Source organism: Notamacropus eugenii, chromosome 2, assembly GCF_028372415.1.
Source record: "Notamacropus eugenii isolate mMacEug1 chromosome 2, mMacEug1.pri_v2, whole genome shotgun sequence".
NCBI classification, from domain to species: Eukaryota; Metazoa; Chordata; class Mammalia; order Diprotodontia; family Macropodidae; genus Notamacropus; species Notamacropus eugenii.
In genome coordinates, this window is record NC_092873.1 from 514,631,128 (window position 1) to 514,650,518 (window position 19,391).

Genomic DNA, 19,391 nt, shown 5'->3' on the forward strand with positions numbered 1-19,391 from the left:
ATCCAAGCTTTGCCAGGGCCTTTCACCTCTACATTTCTCATATACGGCCCCTTGTCTCCTCTGGGGCTGCCATCTTCCTGGTACAGGCCCCCATCACCTCCCACCTGGACTCCTGAAATAGCCACTGGATGGGGGGGGTCTGCCTGCCTCCAATCTCTCCCCGTTCCAATTCATTCTCCATTTAGCTATCAAAGTGATTTTCCTAAAGTGCAGTTTTCTTCCCTTCTCAGTAAACTCCAATGGCTCCCTATTGCCTACAGGATCAAATACAAAATGCAAGTGAATTGGATTTAAGTGAAGGAGGACTGTGTAAAGTCACCAGCCTCACTTTCTCCTCCAGAACCATTTTGGTCCAGTGACCAGATATAGATCAGAATGACTGGAGATCCAGTGATGCCAAGAAATGGGCTTATAGAAAACTGAGGAACCGCTGGAAGCATGGTCAGGGTAGAAATCCACTCAAACGATAAACAAATATATGTTTAAAAAATAAAATGAATGGATTTCCTTTGTTTTTTACATTATTTACATTCCTCAATGCTTTCCAGAGAGAGCCATCCCCCAGAATGAAGAATTTTTAAAAAGATGAAAACACACAACCAGCCAACAGATTGGAAAAGTCTCATATTACATCCACCATCATAGTAGTCCCCATTCTGTCCTATCCAACCCCCTCCCTCCCCAGAATCTTTTCTTCTTTGGGGACAATTTCACAACATTCAGTTTTGTTGTTCTTTTCATTTTCATTGTGTATATTTCTTCCTTGTTCTGCTCACTTCATGATGCATCAGTTCAGACAACTCTTCTCATGCTTCTCTGTACTCTCATAGTCATTGTTTCTTATAGAACAATATATCCAGTTACATTCATATACAACAGGTTTTCCAGCCATTCCCTAGGTGATGGGCATCTACATTGTTTTAATGTTTTTCCTACTACTAAAAGGGCTGTTGTAAATATTTTTCTGTGTATGGGACCTTTCTCCTTGGTCATTTGGTCATTGACCTCCTCTGAGCTATCAGTTTCTTCCCATAATTTCAAATGACTTTTCTGCTAAACAAATATTTTTAGAGAGATCAGCTAGGACAGCTTAGTTGAGGCAGTTGGGTGTACTCTGGCTCCTATAAATTTGGGAGTGCCACTGGTCCCTATTGCCTTCATTATAAAATGGGAAATTGTTTGTCTCTTGAGGACAGTTGATCTGACTTTGTCCAAACATGCCTTTCCAGGCTTACCACTCATTACAACCATTCATGAACTCTATATTCAAGCCAAACCGCTCAAATTACTTTTCTCATACATATTTCCCAACTCCATACCTTTGTACAGTTGCTCCCCACCCCCAGTGCCTGATATGCCCTCTCTTCTCACCTCTAGCTTTCTTCAAAGCTCAGTTCAAGGGCCATCTTTCACAGGAAGCTTGACTAGATCAAACCCAGGTGCTAGGATTCTACCACGGAAAATTACTTTGAAATTATTTTATGAGCTGGTTGTTTGTGTGTGTGTGTGGACATGTTGCATGTTTTTGCCCCCTTCCTCAAAATGTAAGTTCTTTGAGGGCAGAGATTCTTGTTTTGTCTTTATCTTCCATCAACTTTCTCGCTGCAGGGTGATATTCGTTCATCACCAAGCATTTATTAAGCACCACCTGTGTGCCAGGCACTGTGTTCAGCACTACAAAGACAAAATGGAACAGGTCCTGCCTTGGAACATTTTCAGAAATCCCTCTCCCCTCTCTCTCCACTAAGGTCACACACAGGGAGTGACAGAGCTGGGCTAAGAACTCAGCAGTTGATTGATATGAAGTTCAGTGTTCTCTCTACTGCCCTAGGCTGGCTCTGAGCCAAGGGGCCGGGGCTTTTCACAGAGGCTAAATCAAGCCCTGTTGAGTGAACTAGACCTTCCCTCCTCTGATTTCCAAAGAGAATCCCCGAAGTTCTACAGGACAGATAACTCCTCCCCCTCCCCGTCCCACTCTCTTAAAGTTTGTGTGGTCTCCTATCTGTCTTCCAGCCCGAGTCTGGCCACCCAGTTGTCAGCTGGGTGAAGGATGAACTATTCAGAGAATCTCCAAGATATCTTCTATAGGGTCCTCAGAGACTAGCTTGTCTACCATAAACCTACAAAAGCATCCTCTCCTAACCGTCTCCCTCACCCCAAACCGTCCCCCGGCTTTTGCTTGGAAATCTCCTGGATGTGGAGGGGCAGCCCGCCCCACTCTGGCACAGCTCTCTTCGTTAGGAAAGACTTTTTTGCATCAGGGGTGCCCCCACTGCTCATCCCTTTACTCTCCGCCCTGCTCCCTGCAACCTAGGGAAGTCGTTGAACCTGAAGACCTCTTCAGACATTTTAAGACAGCTACCAAGTCCTGCCCTCCTCTCTGCAATCTTCTGTTACCCACATCCCTCAAGCAGCCCCTCAATTCCCCTGCCTTCCCTTCAGAAGAGTTGAGGTTGGGGCTGAGAAGGAAGCAGAAAGGCAGGGGTAGTGCCCGGAGCCAATGACTGTCTAATACAGTGCTGCTGGCTGGATTTGCAAGGCGCCACCTTAAGAAAAGTTGAGTTTTCTCTTCTCAGGAAGTGAGAGGGTTGGCTCCAGTCTGGGAGCCAGTTGGCTGGAGGCTGCCTGGGGGCCCCCGAGGGAGGGACAGCTAGAACCCTCTCTGGTGAAGGAGACTGACAGGTGGGTCCGGCGGCCGTTCCTCTGTCCCTCCCTCCCCCGCCGACTGCCTCCCTCTCTTGGCCGCGGCCCGACCCCTGGCGGGGGGAATGCTCCCACGAGGGCTGCCCTTGGCTAGACGTGCCCAGTGCCCAGCCACTGTGCCCAACTGGGGGCGCTGCCACGTGGCTCCGCCCCAGACCGGGCAGAGGCTTGGCTCTCCCCTGGTTCGGTGGGTCTGGGAGACCCTACTGGAACGAGGCCAGAAGAGGGAGCTGCGGGGGTGGGGAAGGGGCTATATCCAGGCCAGAGAGGGCACCCAGGGCAGTCCAGTTTCGTTGGGGCCCGGGGTGGGGGAGGATGGCACTGGGAGGGAAGGGGTTGAGAGAGGGTGAAGGAGGAAGGATCGGGGGGGTGGAGTGGAGAGGACGGCTTCATTTCAAGGGCTGAGCCGGGAATGCCACTCAGATGACGGGCATATCACTGAGAAGGTTCAGTTACACGAGCTCCCAGTCTAACTAACGATCCTTCCTACGGTCTGCGAGCACCGGGCAGCCCAGCAGATACAATGCAGAACATCGGGACTCAGATCCGGAGGGTAGGGACTATGTCGGGGTGTGAGGAGTCCTGAGGGGCGGGGACGGGGGCTTGTGGCTGCAGCTGGGGCACCGGCAGGGACCTGACGTAGCCTCTCCGGTCTCAGTTACCTCCTTTGTCAGTTGAGGGGACTGCGCTGGATGGCCTCTATAAGGTCACGTCCAGCTAGCAGGTTTAGCAAGTCTCCTGTCCCTTGAGCTCAGCCCCTCTCCTTTTCCCTGGTCGATGTTGGGGGAGGGGGCAAGCACAGAACCAAAGTGTTTGGCTTAAACCCCTCCCCCGCAAACCAAAACTTTGCACATCTCTCCCTTGCCTCGAGTCTCCCTTCCCCGCTGTTTGGGAGTTGTCAGAGGTGGGGGGTGGGGGAAGGGGTGGAAATGTCCGGGTAACTTTGTTTCATTGCGGTTGGAATTCCGAGGGTGTCTGGATTCCGCTCCCAGAATTCTGCGGGGTCCATTCTCAATTTCACTTCGTAGCTCTGTGGAGTTAATTCTTGGGATGCTTGGTGCCTGCGTGCGATCGAGATGTCCTCTCAGCAGTGGAGGACAACTTTTCTGTGTTTGGGGGCAGGGACCATAGGGGGTGGGGGTGCGGCTGGGGGCTGGCGGGATAAACAGATCCCTCTATCAAGGGCTTAGTAAATGCTCACTGATGGACAGACTGAAGGAGCGCTAGACTTGAAGACAGAGGACCTGGGTTAGAATCCTGCCACTGCTTACTGCTTCCCACTTGTATGACCTTGAGCAAATAAATCCCTTTCCCTTTCTGTTCCTTGGTTTCCTCCTTTGTAAAATGGGAGTGTTGGACCAGATTGGGGTGGGGAACCTTAGACCTTGGAACCACATGTGGCCCTCTAGGTCCTCAAGAGGAGTCCTTGGATTGAACCCAAACTTCACAGAACAAATCCTCATATTGTTTGGATTCAGTCAAAGGGTCACACTTGAGGACCTACAAGACCACATGTGGCCTCGAGGCCTCAGGTTCCCCCTCCCCCTCACTAGATGGTCTTTAAGATTCCTTCCATCTCTAAATCTATGAGTTTAATAATAATAATACTCTGACCTTGGGCAAGTCATTTAGTCTCTCTAGACCTCAGTTTCCTCACCTGTAAAATGGCAGGTTGGACTAGATGACCACTAAGGTCTCTTCTGGTTTTTGATCTCTGATCCTATAAACTTGGGACTAATGATTATTGGGAAAAAAAAACTACCAAGGTGACCTCTTCTGAGAGAAACCCTGGGGCCAAGAATTCCAAGCCAAGATTAGATACTGGAGGACTGAACCTGATCCAGGGGAACCTGTAAAGAGGCAGGTCCTGTGGCTGCATCTGAGGAAAATTTCCTAAGGGACCTAGCTCCCCATAGCAGAAGCTCAGGAAGTAGGGGCAAATTCAGGCTTGATTTTAAGGAAGAACTTCCTAATGATTGGAGTCTTCCTAAAGTGGCATTCAATGCCTTCTGAAGGTGGTGGGTTCCTTTTCCTTCGTCTTCAGACAGAGACTGCATGTCCACTCCTTGTACTGCCACAGAAAGAATGCTTTTTCTGGGAGGGAGTGGGCTATATAGCTGTTAGATTCTCTTCCAACTCAAGAAATTTTACAATTCCGGGAAGGGGTGAGTTTGTGGTCAGTGGAAGCCTGCAATTGGAGGATGAATGGTTAGGGATGCTTGAAGGCTAGATTCCTATTCACCTAAGGGTTGCTTCTGAACAGGAATAGTTTTTGAAGTCCCTTCAGTAATAATTTGAATATATTTTATAAGACCTCAAGGTTTACAAAGCATTTTCTCCAACATCCAAACTTGGCATGCCTACTTTAGCTTCCATTCGAGCCTTTGGTTGAGACCTGAGATGGCATCATGAGATATCTTCTGCTGATACAGGATGACAATTCCTTGGTAATTTCAGGCCTTCTAGTTGCCTAAAACATTGGAAGGGATTCAGGAGAAAGGCCAGTGGACTTGCAATCTGATGTTTATCCTATGCCACCTTGTCTTTGGAGAATGCCCAAACGCTTCTCCTAAGTTTGGAAAGGTTTTTACCATTCCTTTGCCCCATAAGGTCCTTCTGTCCCCTTCTAGTCCACAATGCTAGATTCTTTCCATGCTTAAGAATGTCCACTATTTAATCAGTGTTCAGGTTCTTTTCAGTGACGGTGACTACAGTCCTTCCCCACCACAGTGGTTGATTTCACAAATTGCTGTGGCTAAAAACAATTCATCATCTGGCACCCAAACTTGCGGGCTTTGTATCTCCAAACTCAGCTCAGCAGATCCTTGGGAGACTATCTCATTGCCAGGACCATGCTGAAAGCCCTTTGAGATGGAAGACTTGAGGTTTCTGGCCAGATGGTGCTCTTTTGCTAGCTTTTGAGAGCAAGGACTCACTACCACATCTGAAGAGGTATTGCAGAAGGGCCAGAGTACAGCTATAAGTTGCAATATTATGAGTGACAAATTGGACAAAATCTTCTCTCTAGGCCTATTTCCTCACCTGCCAGCTGAGGGAGTAGGTTGCAAGGGGGGCAGTCACCAGGTCAGGCTGTTTCACATACTATGCTAATCTTGTCTCATGATTCTCTTTGGTGCCATCGGTACCAAATGGACCAAACTGCACCCTCTGCTTGTTCACTTGCCTTGCTCCTCCATCCACTTGTCTTTGCCCTGTGCCTGGAATGCCCTCTCTTGTCATCTCTGCTTGCTGAATCCCTACCTGTTCCTCAGAAGTCCAAATGCTACATCCAGAAAGCCTACCCTGATGCCTCCACTCTCCTTCCTCTTTGGTAAAAACCTTAAGACCTCAAAGACTACTTGTACCCTTCAACTACACTAATCAGGTAATAGAAGGTTACCTTCCATCTACTCTTTTCTCTCTTAAAAAAAAAACAAAACCATTTGTTTTAATCAACTATTCTCACCCTCAACCCCCCACCCAACTGAGAACATAAGAAAAATAAAAGCCATTATATACATATATAGTTAATCAAAACACATTTATTTTCACATTGGTCATTTCCAAAGGAAACACCAGGGCAGTTAGGTGGTGCCATAGTGCACAGAGCACCATGCCTGGGTCAGGAAGATTCATCTTCCTGAATTCAAATTCAGCTTCAGAAACTTACCAGCTGTGTGACCTTGGGAAAGTCACTTAACCCTATTTGCCTCAGTTTCCTCATTTATAAAATAAACTGGAGAAGGAAATGGCAAACCACTCCAGTACTTTTGCCAAAAAACCCTCAAAACCAACCAAACCCAAATACCAAAACTGAAACCCCAAAAGGGGTCATAAAGAGTTGAACATGACTGAAAATGACCCACTAACAGCAACAAAAGCATTTGTCTCATCCTGGATTCTGAGTCCTTTACCTTTGTATCAGAAAGTGAGTAACATTTCTTTGTTAGTCCTGTGGAGTCCTCATTGATCATCGTTCTGACAAAAGTTCATCACAACTGTACTCAGTTACATTTACATACCACAACTGATTCAGTCATTCCTCCAATGCATAGGTACCCCCACAGATTTCCATTCTTTGTCACCCCAAAGAGTTATAAATATATTTGGACAATCCTAGAGTTTGTTTTGCTTAGGATGAATCCCTCCCTCTAATTCCTTCTCCGTCCTCTCCCTCCTATTTCCCTATTGAGTGAAATATATTTCTGCACCCAACTCTGCAAGTGTGTATTTTTCTTTATTTTGACCAGTTCATCCAAGAGGGAGGCTCAACTTCAGCCACTTCTTATCATCCTCTACTCTTTACATAGATGTCTGTTTGTGTACCCTGTTCATGTGAATAATTTTCTCTAAACTTTCTCTCCCTTCTCCCCTACCTATCTTCATGTATTCTCCTTCCCCTTTCTTTCCATTTTTTATTAAGATTATCAAGACATAGAAGAATCACCTCTACACTTTTTCTGATTGGAGGCCCTTTAGGAACCCTGATAGTATTCAGAGGGGATACATGTATCCCCATCTCATTTTCAAATGTAAGCAGTTTACCCTTGTTTTGTTGTTTTATCATTTTCCATTCATTCTTCACTTCTGGGTTTGTACTTCAAAGTTTCTCCAAAGCTGTCACCTGCTCATCAGGAATATTTCATTAAAGGTCTATTTCCCTCTCCACATCCACCCCCATATTCAGTTTTGTTGGGTAAGTTATTCTTGACTGTAAGTCCATATCTTTTGCCTTATGGAACATCATATTCCAAGTTCTCTGTTCCTTTATAGAGGTAGCTGCTAAATTTTGTGTGATCCTGACTGTGGCTCCTTGATGTTTGAATACTTTCTTGCTGACTACTTTCAGTATTTTTTCTTTAACCTGGAAACTCTGGTTTTGACTGTAATGATCCTGGAAATTTTCATTTTGGGGTTTCTTTCAGGACGTTTAAAAGTTTCTTTTAATATTTCATGAACTGTGATGTCTAGGATTGGTTTTTTTTTTTTTATCATTTTTTATCAGATAGTCCAGTGATTCTTAAATTTTTTTCTCCTTGATCTGTTATACATGTCAGTTGTTTTTACTATGAGATATCTTACATTTTCTAGTTTTTTTCTAATATTTCTAGTTGCATCATGAATTTGGATTCTATTTGGTCCATTCTAATTTTCAGGAAATTTGTTGCTTGGACAAAGTTTTTTGCCTTTTGTGCCAAGTTGCTAATTCCCTTTTCAGTTCTTCAATGGTTCTCATTTCTTTTCTAATTTTTTCCTCAAGGATTCTCATTCCATTTATTAAAAAAATTTTAAAACTTAAAAAAAACCCTCTTGCTTCCTGACTTTCAGGAATTCTAGTTGAGTTGCCCAAGCTGTGTTTTTCTCTGAGGCTTTGCTTGTAGATGTTTGGGAGTTTTTCTTCGTCTGTGTTTGTGTCTTGAGCATCTGTGCCAGTATGATAGCTCATTATGGTGGTATTTTTTTTTTTGGTTGTTCATTCTTCTAGCCTGCTTCCTGACTTTGGATTCGATGTTAGGGCTGGTCCTCTTGCTGCTTTCTTGGGTTACTGAACATTGCAGTATACCAGAATCTCAAGGATAGGTTGGAAATCTGTAAGCTTTCCCCAAATGGTCTGATCCAGGGCAAAGCATGACTGCAGCCCCCCTGGTCTGAGCCCTGAGACCTGGGTTTAGGTCTGGGCATGAGGATGTTGCTGGGCTCAGCCATGTTAACCAGCTAGAAAGCTCTTTTGGTTCTGAGTGGCAGAGCTGCAGGTTCCTCTTGGGTCTGGGACTCTTGTCCTGCTTATTCCTCTACAGGCTGCTCTACATGCTGGAAATGAGACCCTAGAATCTAGAATATGTGCCAAGCTGAAGCTGCTGCTGGCTTCTGAATACTTTCCTTTTCCACAATACCTGTCTAGAGACTCCTTATCTTGGAACTCACATGCCCCACAAGGTCCTCTTCTCACTCCTCCCTGGATCTGTGACCCTGAATTGGAGAGTGGATGAGCAAGATGCCAGTGGACAGAGACCTGGCATGGGTTTTGGGTTTCCCTGTAGGGATTGGGGCCCTGCTCTTGCCCTTGTGCACAGTCTCTCCCTGGAAGCTGTCACACCTGGGTTTGATGGACTATTCTAATAGTCCCCTATTTGAACTCAAATGCTTCCAATCCAAAATAATCTTCCTAAAGCAAAGAGAGTCAGTGAGGGAAAGTGGTGTAGAGACCCAACCTTGGAGTCAGGCAGACCTGGGCCCAAGACCTATCTTTGACATATAACTTTTTTCATCTCTTCAGCTCTTAGCACAGTGGTAGGTAAACAGTAAGTGCTTAATAAATGCTTGATTGACACGGTGACCCTGGACAAATTACCTCAGTGCCCTCAGGCAGCTATAAATAGCAGAGCAGGGATAGAGGGAGTGTCCACACCAGGAGATCCCCACACAGGTGAAATTGCAGATCTGCACCAAATAAGAGCTTATTATTTCCACTTTGCAGATGAGAAGAGTGAGATTTGGAGGCAGCTGGTGTGGAGAGGAAGTGGGGCATATCAGCAAGTCATGGAACCAGAATGTTTGAGCTGGAAGGAACCAATGGGTATGCTGGCTCCCAGGAATGAGATTCAAGCTCCTTTCCTTCTCCTAGAGAACTCCTGGGAGGTCCTATTGAAATTGTACATGTCCTGAGGCCTTACTGAGGGGTCATCTCTTCCATGAAGCCTTCTCTAATTCCCTCCTGCCTGGAGGCTCTCTCTGAATTTGCCAACACCCCATCATAGCATGTTCTTTATATCTTTCTTATGGCTTCTAGCCCATTCTATTATTTTACTCCTTATATGATTGGTTCCTTCAATATTTATTAAAGTGTGAAGTTTGGCAATTTAATTTGTATTACTGAACCTTAGTTCCTTTGCTCACCTGGAGAGAGAGAGGGAGAGAGAGAGAGAGAGAGAGAGAGAGAGAGAGAGAGAGAGAGAGAGAGAGAGAGAGAGAGAGAGAGAGAGAGGAGAGAGAGAGAGAGAGAGAGAGAGAGAGAGAGAGAGAGAGAGAGAGAGAGAGAGAGAGAGAGAGAGAGAGAGGTGGGACTGTATGATTTCAAAGATTCTTTCCAAGTTCTGATGTTCTGTGATTCTGTGACTTGCTGTGGCTTCCCAGTTCGTCTCCACTTCAGTTCTCTGAGTCTCATTTTTTTAATCTGAAAGATGGGATGAAAAACTCTTCCTCTGTTTAAAAATGAGTATTTTATTTTTTCCCACTTACATGTAAAAATAATTCATTTATTAAAATTTCAGCTCCAAATTTTCTCCCTTCCTCTTTCTCTCTCCTTCTTGAGACAGGAAGCAATTGTATATAGGTCATACATGTGCAATCATGCAAAACATTTTTCCATATTAGTCATATTGTGAAAGAAAAAACAGAACAAAAAATCATGAAAAAACCCGAAAAATAGTATGTATTCAGACTCCATCAGTTTTTTACCTTTGGAGATGGATGGCATTTTTCATCATGAGTTCTTTGGAATTGTCTTGGATCATTGTATTTCTGAGAATAGGTTAAGCTATTCACAGTAAATTAGCATACAATGTTGCTGTTACTGATACAATGTTGCTATTATTGTGTACAATGTTCTCCTGGTTCTGCTCTCTTTACTTTGCGTCAGTTCATGTAAGTCTTTCCAGGTTTTTCTAAAACCAGCCTGCTCATCATTTCTTTAGCACAATAGTATTCTATTGCAATCATGTACCACAACTGCTTCAGTCATTCTTCAGTTGATGGATATCCCCTCAGTTTTTAAGTTTTTACAACTACCAAAAGAGCTGCTATAAATATTTTTGTACAAATGTCCCTTTTCCTCCTTTCTTTGATCTTCCTGGGATATAGACCTATTAATGAGTCAAAGAGTATGCATGGTTCCATAGCCCTGTGAATATAGCTCCAAATTGATCTCTAGAATGGTTGAATCAGTTCAAAACTATATCAACAATACTTTAGTATCCTAATTTCCCCTCATCCCTTCCAGGGCAGCTAGGTGGTGCAGTGGATAGCGCACCAATGAAGGAGTCAGGAGGACCTGAGCTCAAATCTCACCTCAGACACTTGACACTCACTAGCTGTGTGACCTTGGGTGAGTCACTTAACCCCAATTGCCTCATCCTGGGTTATCTCCAGTCATCTTGATGAATATCTGGTCACTGGATTCAGATGACTCTGGAGGAGAAGTGAGGCTAGTAACCTGCACAGCCCTCCCTCACTCAAAACAAAGTTAAGTGCAAGTCATATCATTATTTCTCTGATGGCATGGTCTTTGGCAATGAAGGACGAGCACACACATCCTTTCCAACATTTATCATTTTTCTTTCTTTGTCATATTAATCAATTTGATAGATATGATAGATATACCTGAGTTGTTTTAATTTGCATTTCTCTAATCAATAGAGATTTAGAACATTTTCCTATATGACTTTAGTTAGCTTTAATTACTTCATCTGAAAACTGCCTGTTCATATCCTTTGACCATTTATCATTTGGGGAATGACTTGTCTTCTTATGAATACAAGTTCTCTATATGTTTGAGAAATGAGGTCTTTATCAGAGATACTTACTCTAAAAATGCTACAGCTTTTTACTTTCCTTCTAACCTTGGTTGCATTGTTTTTGTTTGTGAAAAATCTTTTTAATTTAAAATAATCAAAGCTATCCATTTTATGACTTGTAATTCTCTCTGTCTCTTTTTGATCAAGGCTTTCAGGTAGTCCCATAATTTTTAAATTATCTCTCCTGGATCTATTTTCCAGGTCAGTTGTTTTTCCAATGAAATATTTCACATTATCTTCTATTTCTTCATTCTTTTGGTTTTGTTTTGTAATTTTTTGGTTTCTCATGAAGTCATTAGTTTCCATTTGCTTCATTCTAATTTTTAAAGAACTATTTTCTTCAGTGGGCTTTTGAACCTCCTTTTCCATTTGGTTAATTCTGCTTTTTAAAGCATTCTTCTCCTCATTGGCTTTTTGGACCTCGTTTGCCAATTGAGGTAGCCTATATTTAAAGGTGTTATTTTCTTTCTTTTTTTAAAAATTAATTTATTTAACTTTTAACATTCATTTTCACAAAATTTTGGGTTCCAAATTTTCTCCCCATTTGTCCCCTCCCCCCACCCCAAAACACCGAGCATTCTAATTGCCCCTATCACGAATCTGCCCTCTCTTCTATCATCCCTCCCTTCCCTTGTCCCCATCTTCTCTTTTGTCCTGTAGGGCCAGATAACTTTCTATATCCTTTTACCTGTATTTCTTATTTCCTAGTAGCAAGAACAGTACTCGACAGTTGTTTCTAAAACTTTGAGTTCCAACTTCTCTTCATCCCTCCCTCCCCATCCATTCCCTTTGGAAGGCAAGCAATTCAATATAGGCCATATCTATGTAGTTTTGCAAATGACTTCCATAATAGTCATGTTGTGTAAGACTAACTATATTTCCCTCCATCCCATCCTGCCCCCCATTGCTTCTATTCTCTCTTTTGATCCTGTCCCTCCTCAAGAGTGCTGACTTCAAATTGCTCCCTCCTCCCATTGCCCTTTCTTCCCTCCTCCCCCCCACCCTGCTTATCCCCTTCTACCCCACTTTCCTGTATTGTAAGATAGGTTTTCATACCAAAATGAGTGTGCATTTTATTCCTTCCTTTAGTGGAATGTGATGAGAGTAAACTTCATGTTTTTCTCTCACCTCCCTTCTTTTTCCCTCCACTAAAAAGTCTTTTGCTTGCCTCTTTTATGAGAGAGAATTGGCCCCATTCCATTTCTCCCTTTCTCCTCCCAATATATTTCTCTCTCACCACTTAAATTCATTTTTTTAAGGTATGATCCCATCCTATTCAATTCACTCTGTGCTCTGTGTGTGTGTGTGTGTGTGTGTGTGTGTGTGTGTGTAAGCCCACCTACTACCTAGATACTGAAAAGTTTCAAGAGTTACAAATATTTTCTTTCCATGTAGGAATGTAAACAGTTCAACTTTAGTAAGTCCCTTATGACTTCACTTTGCTGTTTACATTTTCATGCTTCTCTTCATTCTTGTGTTTGAAAGTCAAATTTTCTTTTCAGCTCTGGTCTTTTCATCAAGAATGCTTGAAAGTCCCCAATTTCATTGAAAGACCAATTTTTCCCCTGAAGTATTATACTCAGTTTTGCTGGGTAGGTGATTCTTGGTTTTAGTCCTAGTTCCTTTGACTTCTGGAATATCCTATTCCATGCCCTTCGATCCCTTAATGTAGAAGCTGCTAGATCTTGTGTTGTCCTGATTGTATTTCCACAATACTTGATTTGTTTCTTTCTAGCTGCTCGCAATATTTTCTCCTTGACCAGGAAACTCTGGAATTTGGCCACAATGTTCCTAGGAGTTTCTCTTTTTGGATCTCTTTCAGGAGGGGAAGTGTGGATTCTTTCAATATTTATTTTTTCCTCTGGTTCTAGAATCTCAGGGCAGTTTTCCTTGATAATTTCATGAAAGATGATGTCTAGGCTCCTTTTTTGATCATGGCTTTCAGGTAGTCCCATAATTTTTAAATTATCTCTCCTGGATCTGTTTTCCAGGTCAGTTGTTTTTCCAATGAGATATTTCACATTATCTTCCATTTTTTCATTCTTTTGGTTTTATTTTGTGATTTCTTGGTTTCTCATGAAGTCATTAGCCTCCATTCTAATGTTCCATTCTAATTTTGAAAGAACTATTTTCTTCAGTGAGCATTTGAACCTCCTTTTCCATTTGGTTAATTCTGCTTTTGAAAGCGTTCTTCTCCTCATTGGCTTTTTGAACCTCTTTTGCCAATTGAGTTAGCCTATTTTTCAAGGTGTTATTTTCTTCAGCATTTTTTGGGGTCTCCTTTAGCAGGGTGCTGACCTGCTGTTCATGCTTTGACTGCATGTCTCTCATTTCTCTTCCCAGTTTTTCCTCCACCTCTCTTACTTAATTTTCAAAATTCTTTTTGAGCTCTTCCATGGCCTGAGCCCATGGAATATTTATTCTGGATGTTTGGGATACAGAAGCCTTGACTTCTGTGTCTTTCCCTGATGGTAAGCATTGTTCTTCCTCATTGAAAAGGATGGGAGGAGATATCTGTTCACCAAGAAAGTAACCTTCTATGGTCTTACTTTTTTCCCCTTTTCTGGGCATTTTCCCAGCCGGTGACTTGACTTCTGAGTTTCCTCTCCACACCCACCTCACCTCCAGATCTGCCCAGCTAGTGCTTGGTGTCTGAGATTCAAATGCTGCTTCCCAGCCTCAGGGCTTTGGGCGGGGGCAGGGCTGCTATTCAGTGTGAGATTAAGTTCAGGTGCTCAGGTGAGGGTAGGGCCGCCACTCAGGGCTCAGTTCCCTCAGGGGGTTTATGTGGAGACCTTCAACAATGGATCAGAGCTCCTGCCTGCTTGAGGAGCCCCTGTCCACTGCTGCCCCCGCTGCTGCCTCCCGATGGGGCCTGAGCTATGGGGACACCCCACTCCCCTCTCGACCAGCCAAAGAGACCCTCTCACTGACCCTTGTCACCTGTGGGTGGAGGGACCTGCGGGGCCTGCTGGAGATTCTGTCTCTGAAGCCTGCTGGGATCTGCTCCTCTCAGTGCCACGTGGCCAAGGCAGGGATGGGCTCTGCTCCAGGTTGGGTGTGTGATGGACCTTTCGCGTCAGGTTTTCAGGTCCCTCTGGAACAGAAATCTCGTCCGCTCCATTGTTCTGTGTCTTCTGCTGCTCCAGAATTTGTTGGGAGTTCTTCTTTACAGATATTTTATGGGCTGTGGGTTTGGAGCTAGCATATGTGTGTCTTTCTACTCCGCCATCTTGGCTCCTCCCCCTAAAGGTGTTATTTTCTTCAGCATTTTTTTGGGTCTCCTTTAGCAAACTGTTGACTTGCTTTTCATGATTTTCTTGCATCGCTCTCATTTCTATTCCCAATTTTTCCTCCACCTCTCTTACTTGATTTTCAAAATCCTTTTTGAGCTCTCCCATGGCCTGAGAGCATTGCATATTTATTTTGGAGGTTTTGGATGCAGAAGCCTTGACTTCCTCTGCATTGCATTGTTCTTCCTCATCTGAAAGGATGGAAGAAAGGAACCTTTCTTCCAAGGTTCACCAAGAAAGTAACCTTCTATTGTCTCTTTTTTTCCCCTTTTTTGGGCATTTTCCAACTCAGTTACTTGACTTTTGAGTCCTTTGTGAATAGGAGGGTATACTCTGGGGATCTGTAAGTTCTCAGTTCCTTGACACAATCAAGGGAGAGGAGTTTACTCCTCTCCTGGCCTGCACACTGGTCGGGGAGCAACCAAAAACTCTTCTGCCCAGAATCTGCGAGTAGAATTCCTTCTCCACAACTGCCTCCAGCTCCACCATGCCAGTGCTCCTCCTCACCCCAGGGCCGCATTCACGGTTGAGCTTCAGATCAGAGGCTCAATTCCCTCAGGGGCTTCAGGTGCAGGTCTCCAAAAATGTATGCTACTGCTGCAGTGGCTGCTGCTGGCAGTCTAGACTACATTCTCTTCTCCTGGGTGAAAGAGCTTTCTCACTGACCTTTGAAGCTGTCGTTGGCGTTTGTGGGTTGAACAATCTGGGAACTGCTGCTGCTGGTGGCTCCCTGAAGCCTGTTCTGTCCCTGCCACACTGCATGGCCCATGCCGGGCTGCACTCCAAGCCTGGTGCAATAGACCTTTCCTGTTAGCCTTCCAGGCTGTCTTGGGCTGGAAATCTCTTCCATTCTATCATTTTGTGGCTTCTGCTGCTCTAGAATTTGTTTAGAGTCATTTTTTACAGGTGTTTTATGGGCTATGTGGGGGAGCTTCTACAGATCTGTCTTTCCATTCCACCATCTCCACCCCCCTCTATCTGTTGTATGGCCATACATTCTTCCCTTATCTATGGATCTAAACTATTCCTCTCTAATTTGCCCCATGGTATCACACTTTATATATAAATTAGGTATCTATTTTTACCTTATCTTGATATGTGGTGTAAAATGTTGGTCTATATCTAGTTTCTGACAAACTGCTTTTTAGTTTTCTCAGCAGTTTTTGTCAGATAGTGAGTTCTTGTCCCAAAAGCTTGGATCTTTGGGTTTATCAAACACTAGATGACTATGACCATTTACTGCTGTGTAGTGTGCACCTAATCTAGCCCACTAGTCTATTTTCCCAGCTGGTACCAGATTGTTTTGATGATTACTGCTTTGTAACACGGTTTGAGATCTGGTATGGTGAGGCCACCTTCATTCACTTTTTAAAATTTAATTCCTTTTATATTCTCGATGTTTTGTTCTTCCAGATGAATTTTGTTACTATTTTTTTTAGGTCTATAAAATAATTCTATGGTACTTTGATTGGTATGGAACTGAATAAGTAAATTAACTTAGGTAGAATTGTCATTTTTATTACTTTGGCTCAGCCTACCCATGAGTGATTGATATTTTTCAGGTTTTTAGATTTGACTTTATTTGTCTGAAAAGTGATAAACTCTGCCCCTTAAGGGATGGCGAGAGACTCAGATATTACAACATGTTTTGAAAACCTAAAGGCATGATAGAAATGTCAGTTATCAGTGTTATTACAGAAGGTGAGGCTTGATGAGGGCAAAGGAAAGGGGATAAAGTCCTTTGGAGGCAGGTACAAAAAGCATCTCATTCAACTTAAAAGGGCCTTTGGTCCTCTCCTTTGCCCTCATTATGTCCTGCCTACTCTAGCAATTAGTAATAAAGGCAACTTACATTTGTCAGGCACTGGGCAGGAGCTCTATCACTTTTTGCTGAATGAAGGTTGCCTGGCATGAGGTTGCTTGTAATCCAAAGTTTATCCTATTGAATTGAAGTCCCAGTTTACCTCAGGACTCAAGTCCTATTGCTTCCCTTCTCAGGTCAAGTCAGCTAGAATTCATTCATCACCTCCTGAGATACCAAGAAAAATAAAAACAATGGACTCTTCCCTCTGGGGCCTCACAGACAGAGAGGAAAGATGACTTGTGAGCTAGGTATAAACAAGATAGAGACAGAATAAATGGGAGCATTGCTCTGAGTTTCCGCCTGTGTAAAATAAGTGGAACAGATTAGATGATCTGCAATTAGTCAATGAGCATTTATTAAGCACCTTGTGAGTGTCAGGAACAATGCTATGTCTTGGGGATCCAAAGACAGAAGAGTCTGCCTTCAGGTTGCTTACAGTTTGGGGTGGCATACCTAGGTATGCACAAAAGAGATGTGAGAGGAGGCTGTAGCAGCTGGGGGAATTCACAAGGGTCTTTTAGCCCAGGTAGACTGGTGAGCCTTTGAACTGAGGATGTCAAAGCCAGGAGTGACTTCCTTGCTCAATTTCCAATTGAGAGTCAGAGAAGTAAAAGATGGCATTGCTGTAGTGGTAGGGCAATTGTTATCTTTAACCAGAGGGTCCAAGGCTGAGCTTCTCCTGAGACTTCACCCCAGCCCAACAAAACGGTCAAGCTAGGCTGAGTCAGTTTCCCCTGGTGGAACAGCCCATTGCTGCCTAGGGAGCTCTGCACTTGGTGTTGGCTCGCACCAAATCCCAGCACTGCTGTTGATGACTGTGCTATTAAGGTTATCTGCCACCCTGGGCTGTGGTCAGAAAGGGTGGTCCAGGGAGACAGTCTGGTCTAACTCCTTCATTTTCCATGGAGGAAATGAAAGCCCAGAGTGGGGGAAGGGACTCACTCAACATGAGCCCATAGTGAGTGTCAGGACTGGGGAAGCCAGGGATCAGAGGGGCCTTGGTGAGGGACCTTTTCCAGGACTGACTGTTCTTTGGGGAGTCAGGCATGACTAGCAAGACATCTTGTTCCCATAGAGTCCAAGAGTATTGCTTCCCCAGCGCAGGGGTATGCACATTTCAGGGGCCCTGAGATGTTCTTTGCAGAAAAGTAAGGGCACAGGATGTCCCATCCCTGGGACCAAGTCTTTGTCCAGAGGGCAATGTGTGAAGTGCTTCTTGGTATGCTGTCTTCTACTCTGTTCTGGCCGGTGAGCTAAAACTTGGGTAGAATACAAAACAGCATTGTCTGCCCAAGTAACTTCCCCAAGTTCACATGGACAGGAGTGTCAGAGTCGGAATTAGAACCCAGGTGTCCCTGGACTCTATCCAGGGCTTCATCCACTGTACCAAGAACAACATTGTGAGGTGGTTATGTATTAATAACCTTGTTTGACAGATGAGGAAACTGAGGAAAAGCAACAAATCCAAATGGAGCCTTCTGATTCCAGTTCAGGACTCTCTCTATTAGATCCCACAAGATTGAGAGACAGACAGACAGAGAGACAGACACAGCAGGACAGTGAGAAAGAATCAGAGACAGAGAGGGATAGGAAGAAAAGAGAGACAGAGAATGAGAGATGGTTTGTGTGTGTGTGTGTGTTTGTGTTGGAGGTTGGAGAGATCTGGTCAGGACACTCCTGTTCAATTGATTTCTCCTATCCCCTCCCTCCTGCCCCCACTTCCCTATGCTTCTTTGGTCAAAGAATCATAGAAAGGGTATGTGACAGACATATCTTTGTGTTCATGTCTTAAAGGAAATGCAAAGGATTTTCACTTTGTGGCCCCTTTAAGAGTCATGATCTTCTTTTTGATGGAAGTAGAAGAGGGGTTTGCCATTGGTTAGCCAAGAATTGTGGGCACAGGGGATACCCTTTAAAAATCCAATGTGCCAGCTTTGGACGTTCCAGCAAGTATCAAGGCTCTGAGTAGCCTGACTCTTGACAATCTGAAGAGAAGTCTCTTGTGGAAGAAGAACCCAGCTCTTGAGAGGGAAATTGTTCTTTCACTTTCTCTTCCAGAGGAGAGCTCTCTCTCTCCTTGCTCTCCCTACCCCCACCAGTATAGCTAGGAGATATTACACCTAGGAAGAGCACCAAGTCAGCATTGTCAGCCCTGAGTAGAGTGACTCCTGGCAGCAGAGAAGAGAGCCAGCTATGGATTCAAGCAAGAGCTGGTCCTTACATTGTTAGTACAGCATCTTCAAACAGCTGCAGCTCAGTGGGGGCCAGGGACTCTTTTAAAGGTACCTGTCTCTATCCATCAGCAGATAGAACTGAGCTAGTTCCTCTGGAAACAATTAAATGTAATTTTTTTTCCTCCCACACCCAACTGAGCTCAGGAAAAAGATAGGAACCAGGACTTGTGCTCAAATAGAAAAGAACAGAAATGAGTGAAGATTTAGCTGTTGGGGAAACTGATGAGTAGGGAACAAATGCCCTGTAAAGGGTTTTCCACATATGAATGATTATAGTAGAGGTTGGTTACACAATCTCATAACTGTTCCCTCCTTCTGCTTTGTCATGAGAAGATGAGGAAGTAAAAAATAACAATGAATGGGGTGTTTGGGCTGACCAGGAAGGCCACCTAAGGCTATCCTCCTCATCAGCTCCCTCAGCCATAGCAGATTCAATAGACTGGACAAGATCTTTCCATCTCTGGGCCTCAGTTTCCTTATCTGTAAAAAAGAGGGAATTGATGGCCTTATGGACCTTTCCAGTTCTAAATCTATGAACCTCTCTGGGCCTCAGTTTCTACATTACTCCTCCTTCACACTGTTGTGTAGACTCATTGAGGTATGGAATAGGGAATGCTTTATCTAAATGCTCACCAAGTACATGGTAGACATTGAAAAAGCTGTGGTTAAGTTGAATGGAATAAGACTACATATTAGAGGCAGCCAGGGGTATTGGATAGTCCTG

The 19,391-nt window shown here is 44.0% G+C and overlaps 1 protein-coding gene across 10 annotated transcripts in view; it reads left to right on the forward strand.

Moving 5' to 3' along the window:
- Positions 1-2,575: 2,575 nt before the first annotated feature.
- The window catches only part of ACOT11 (acyl-CoA thioesterase 11), an 85,281-nt gene continuing 68,465 nt past the window's right edge, over positions 2,576-19,391 (forward strand). For 2 of the 10 annotated variants that reach the window (XM_072649560.1, XM_072649562.1), the window contains exon 1: positions 2,577-2,682. Coding sequence is in view for 3 of the 10 variants with exons in the window: in XM_072649555.1 (XP_072505656.1) it covers positions 3,227-3,256 (30 nt within the window). In the remaining 7 variants the exon portion in view is untranslated. Of the gene's footprint in view, positions 2,683-3,070; positions 3,257-9,181; positions 9,281-19,391 lie in introns of those variants that run through there. The other 8 variants (XR_011975837.1, XR_011975838.1, XM_072649555.1 and 5 more) reach the window with 6 other exon arrangements.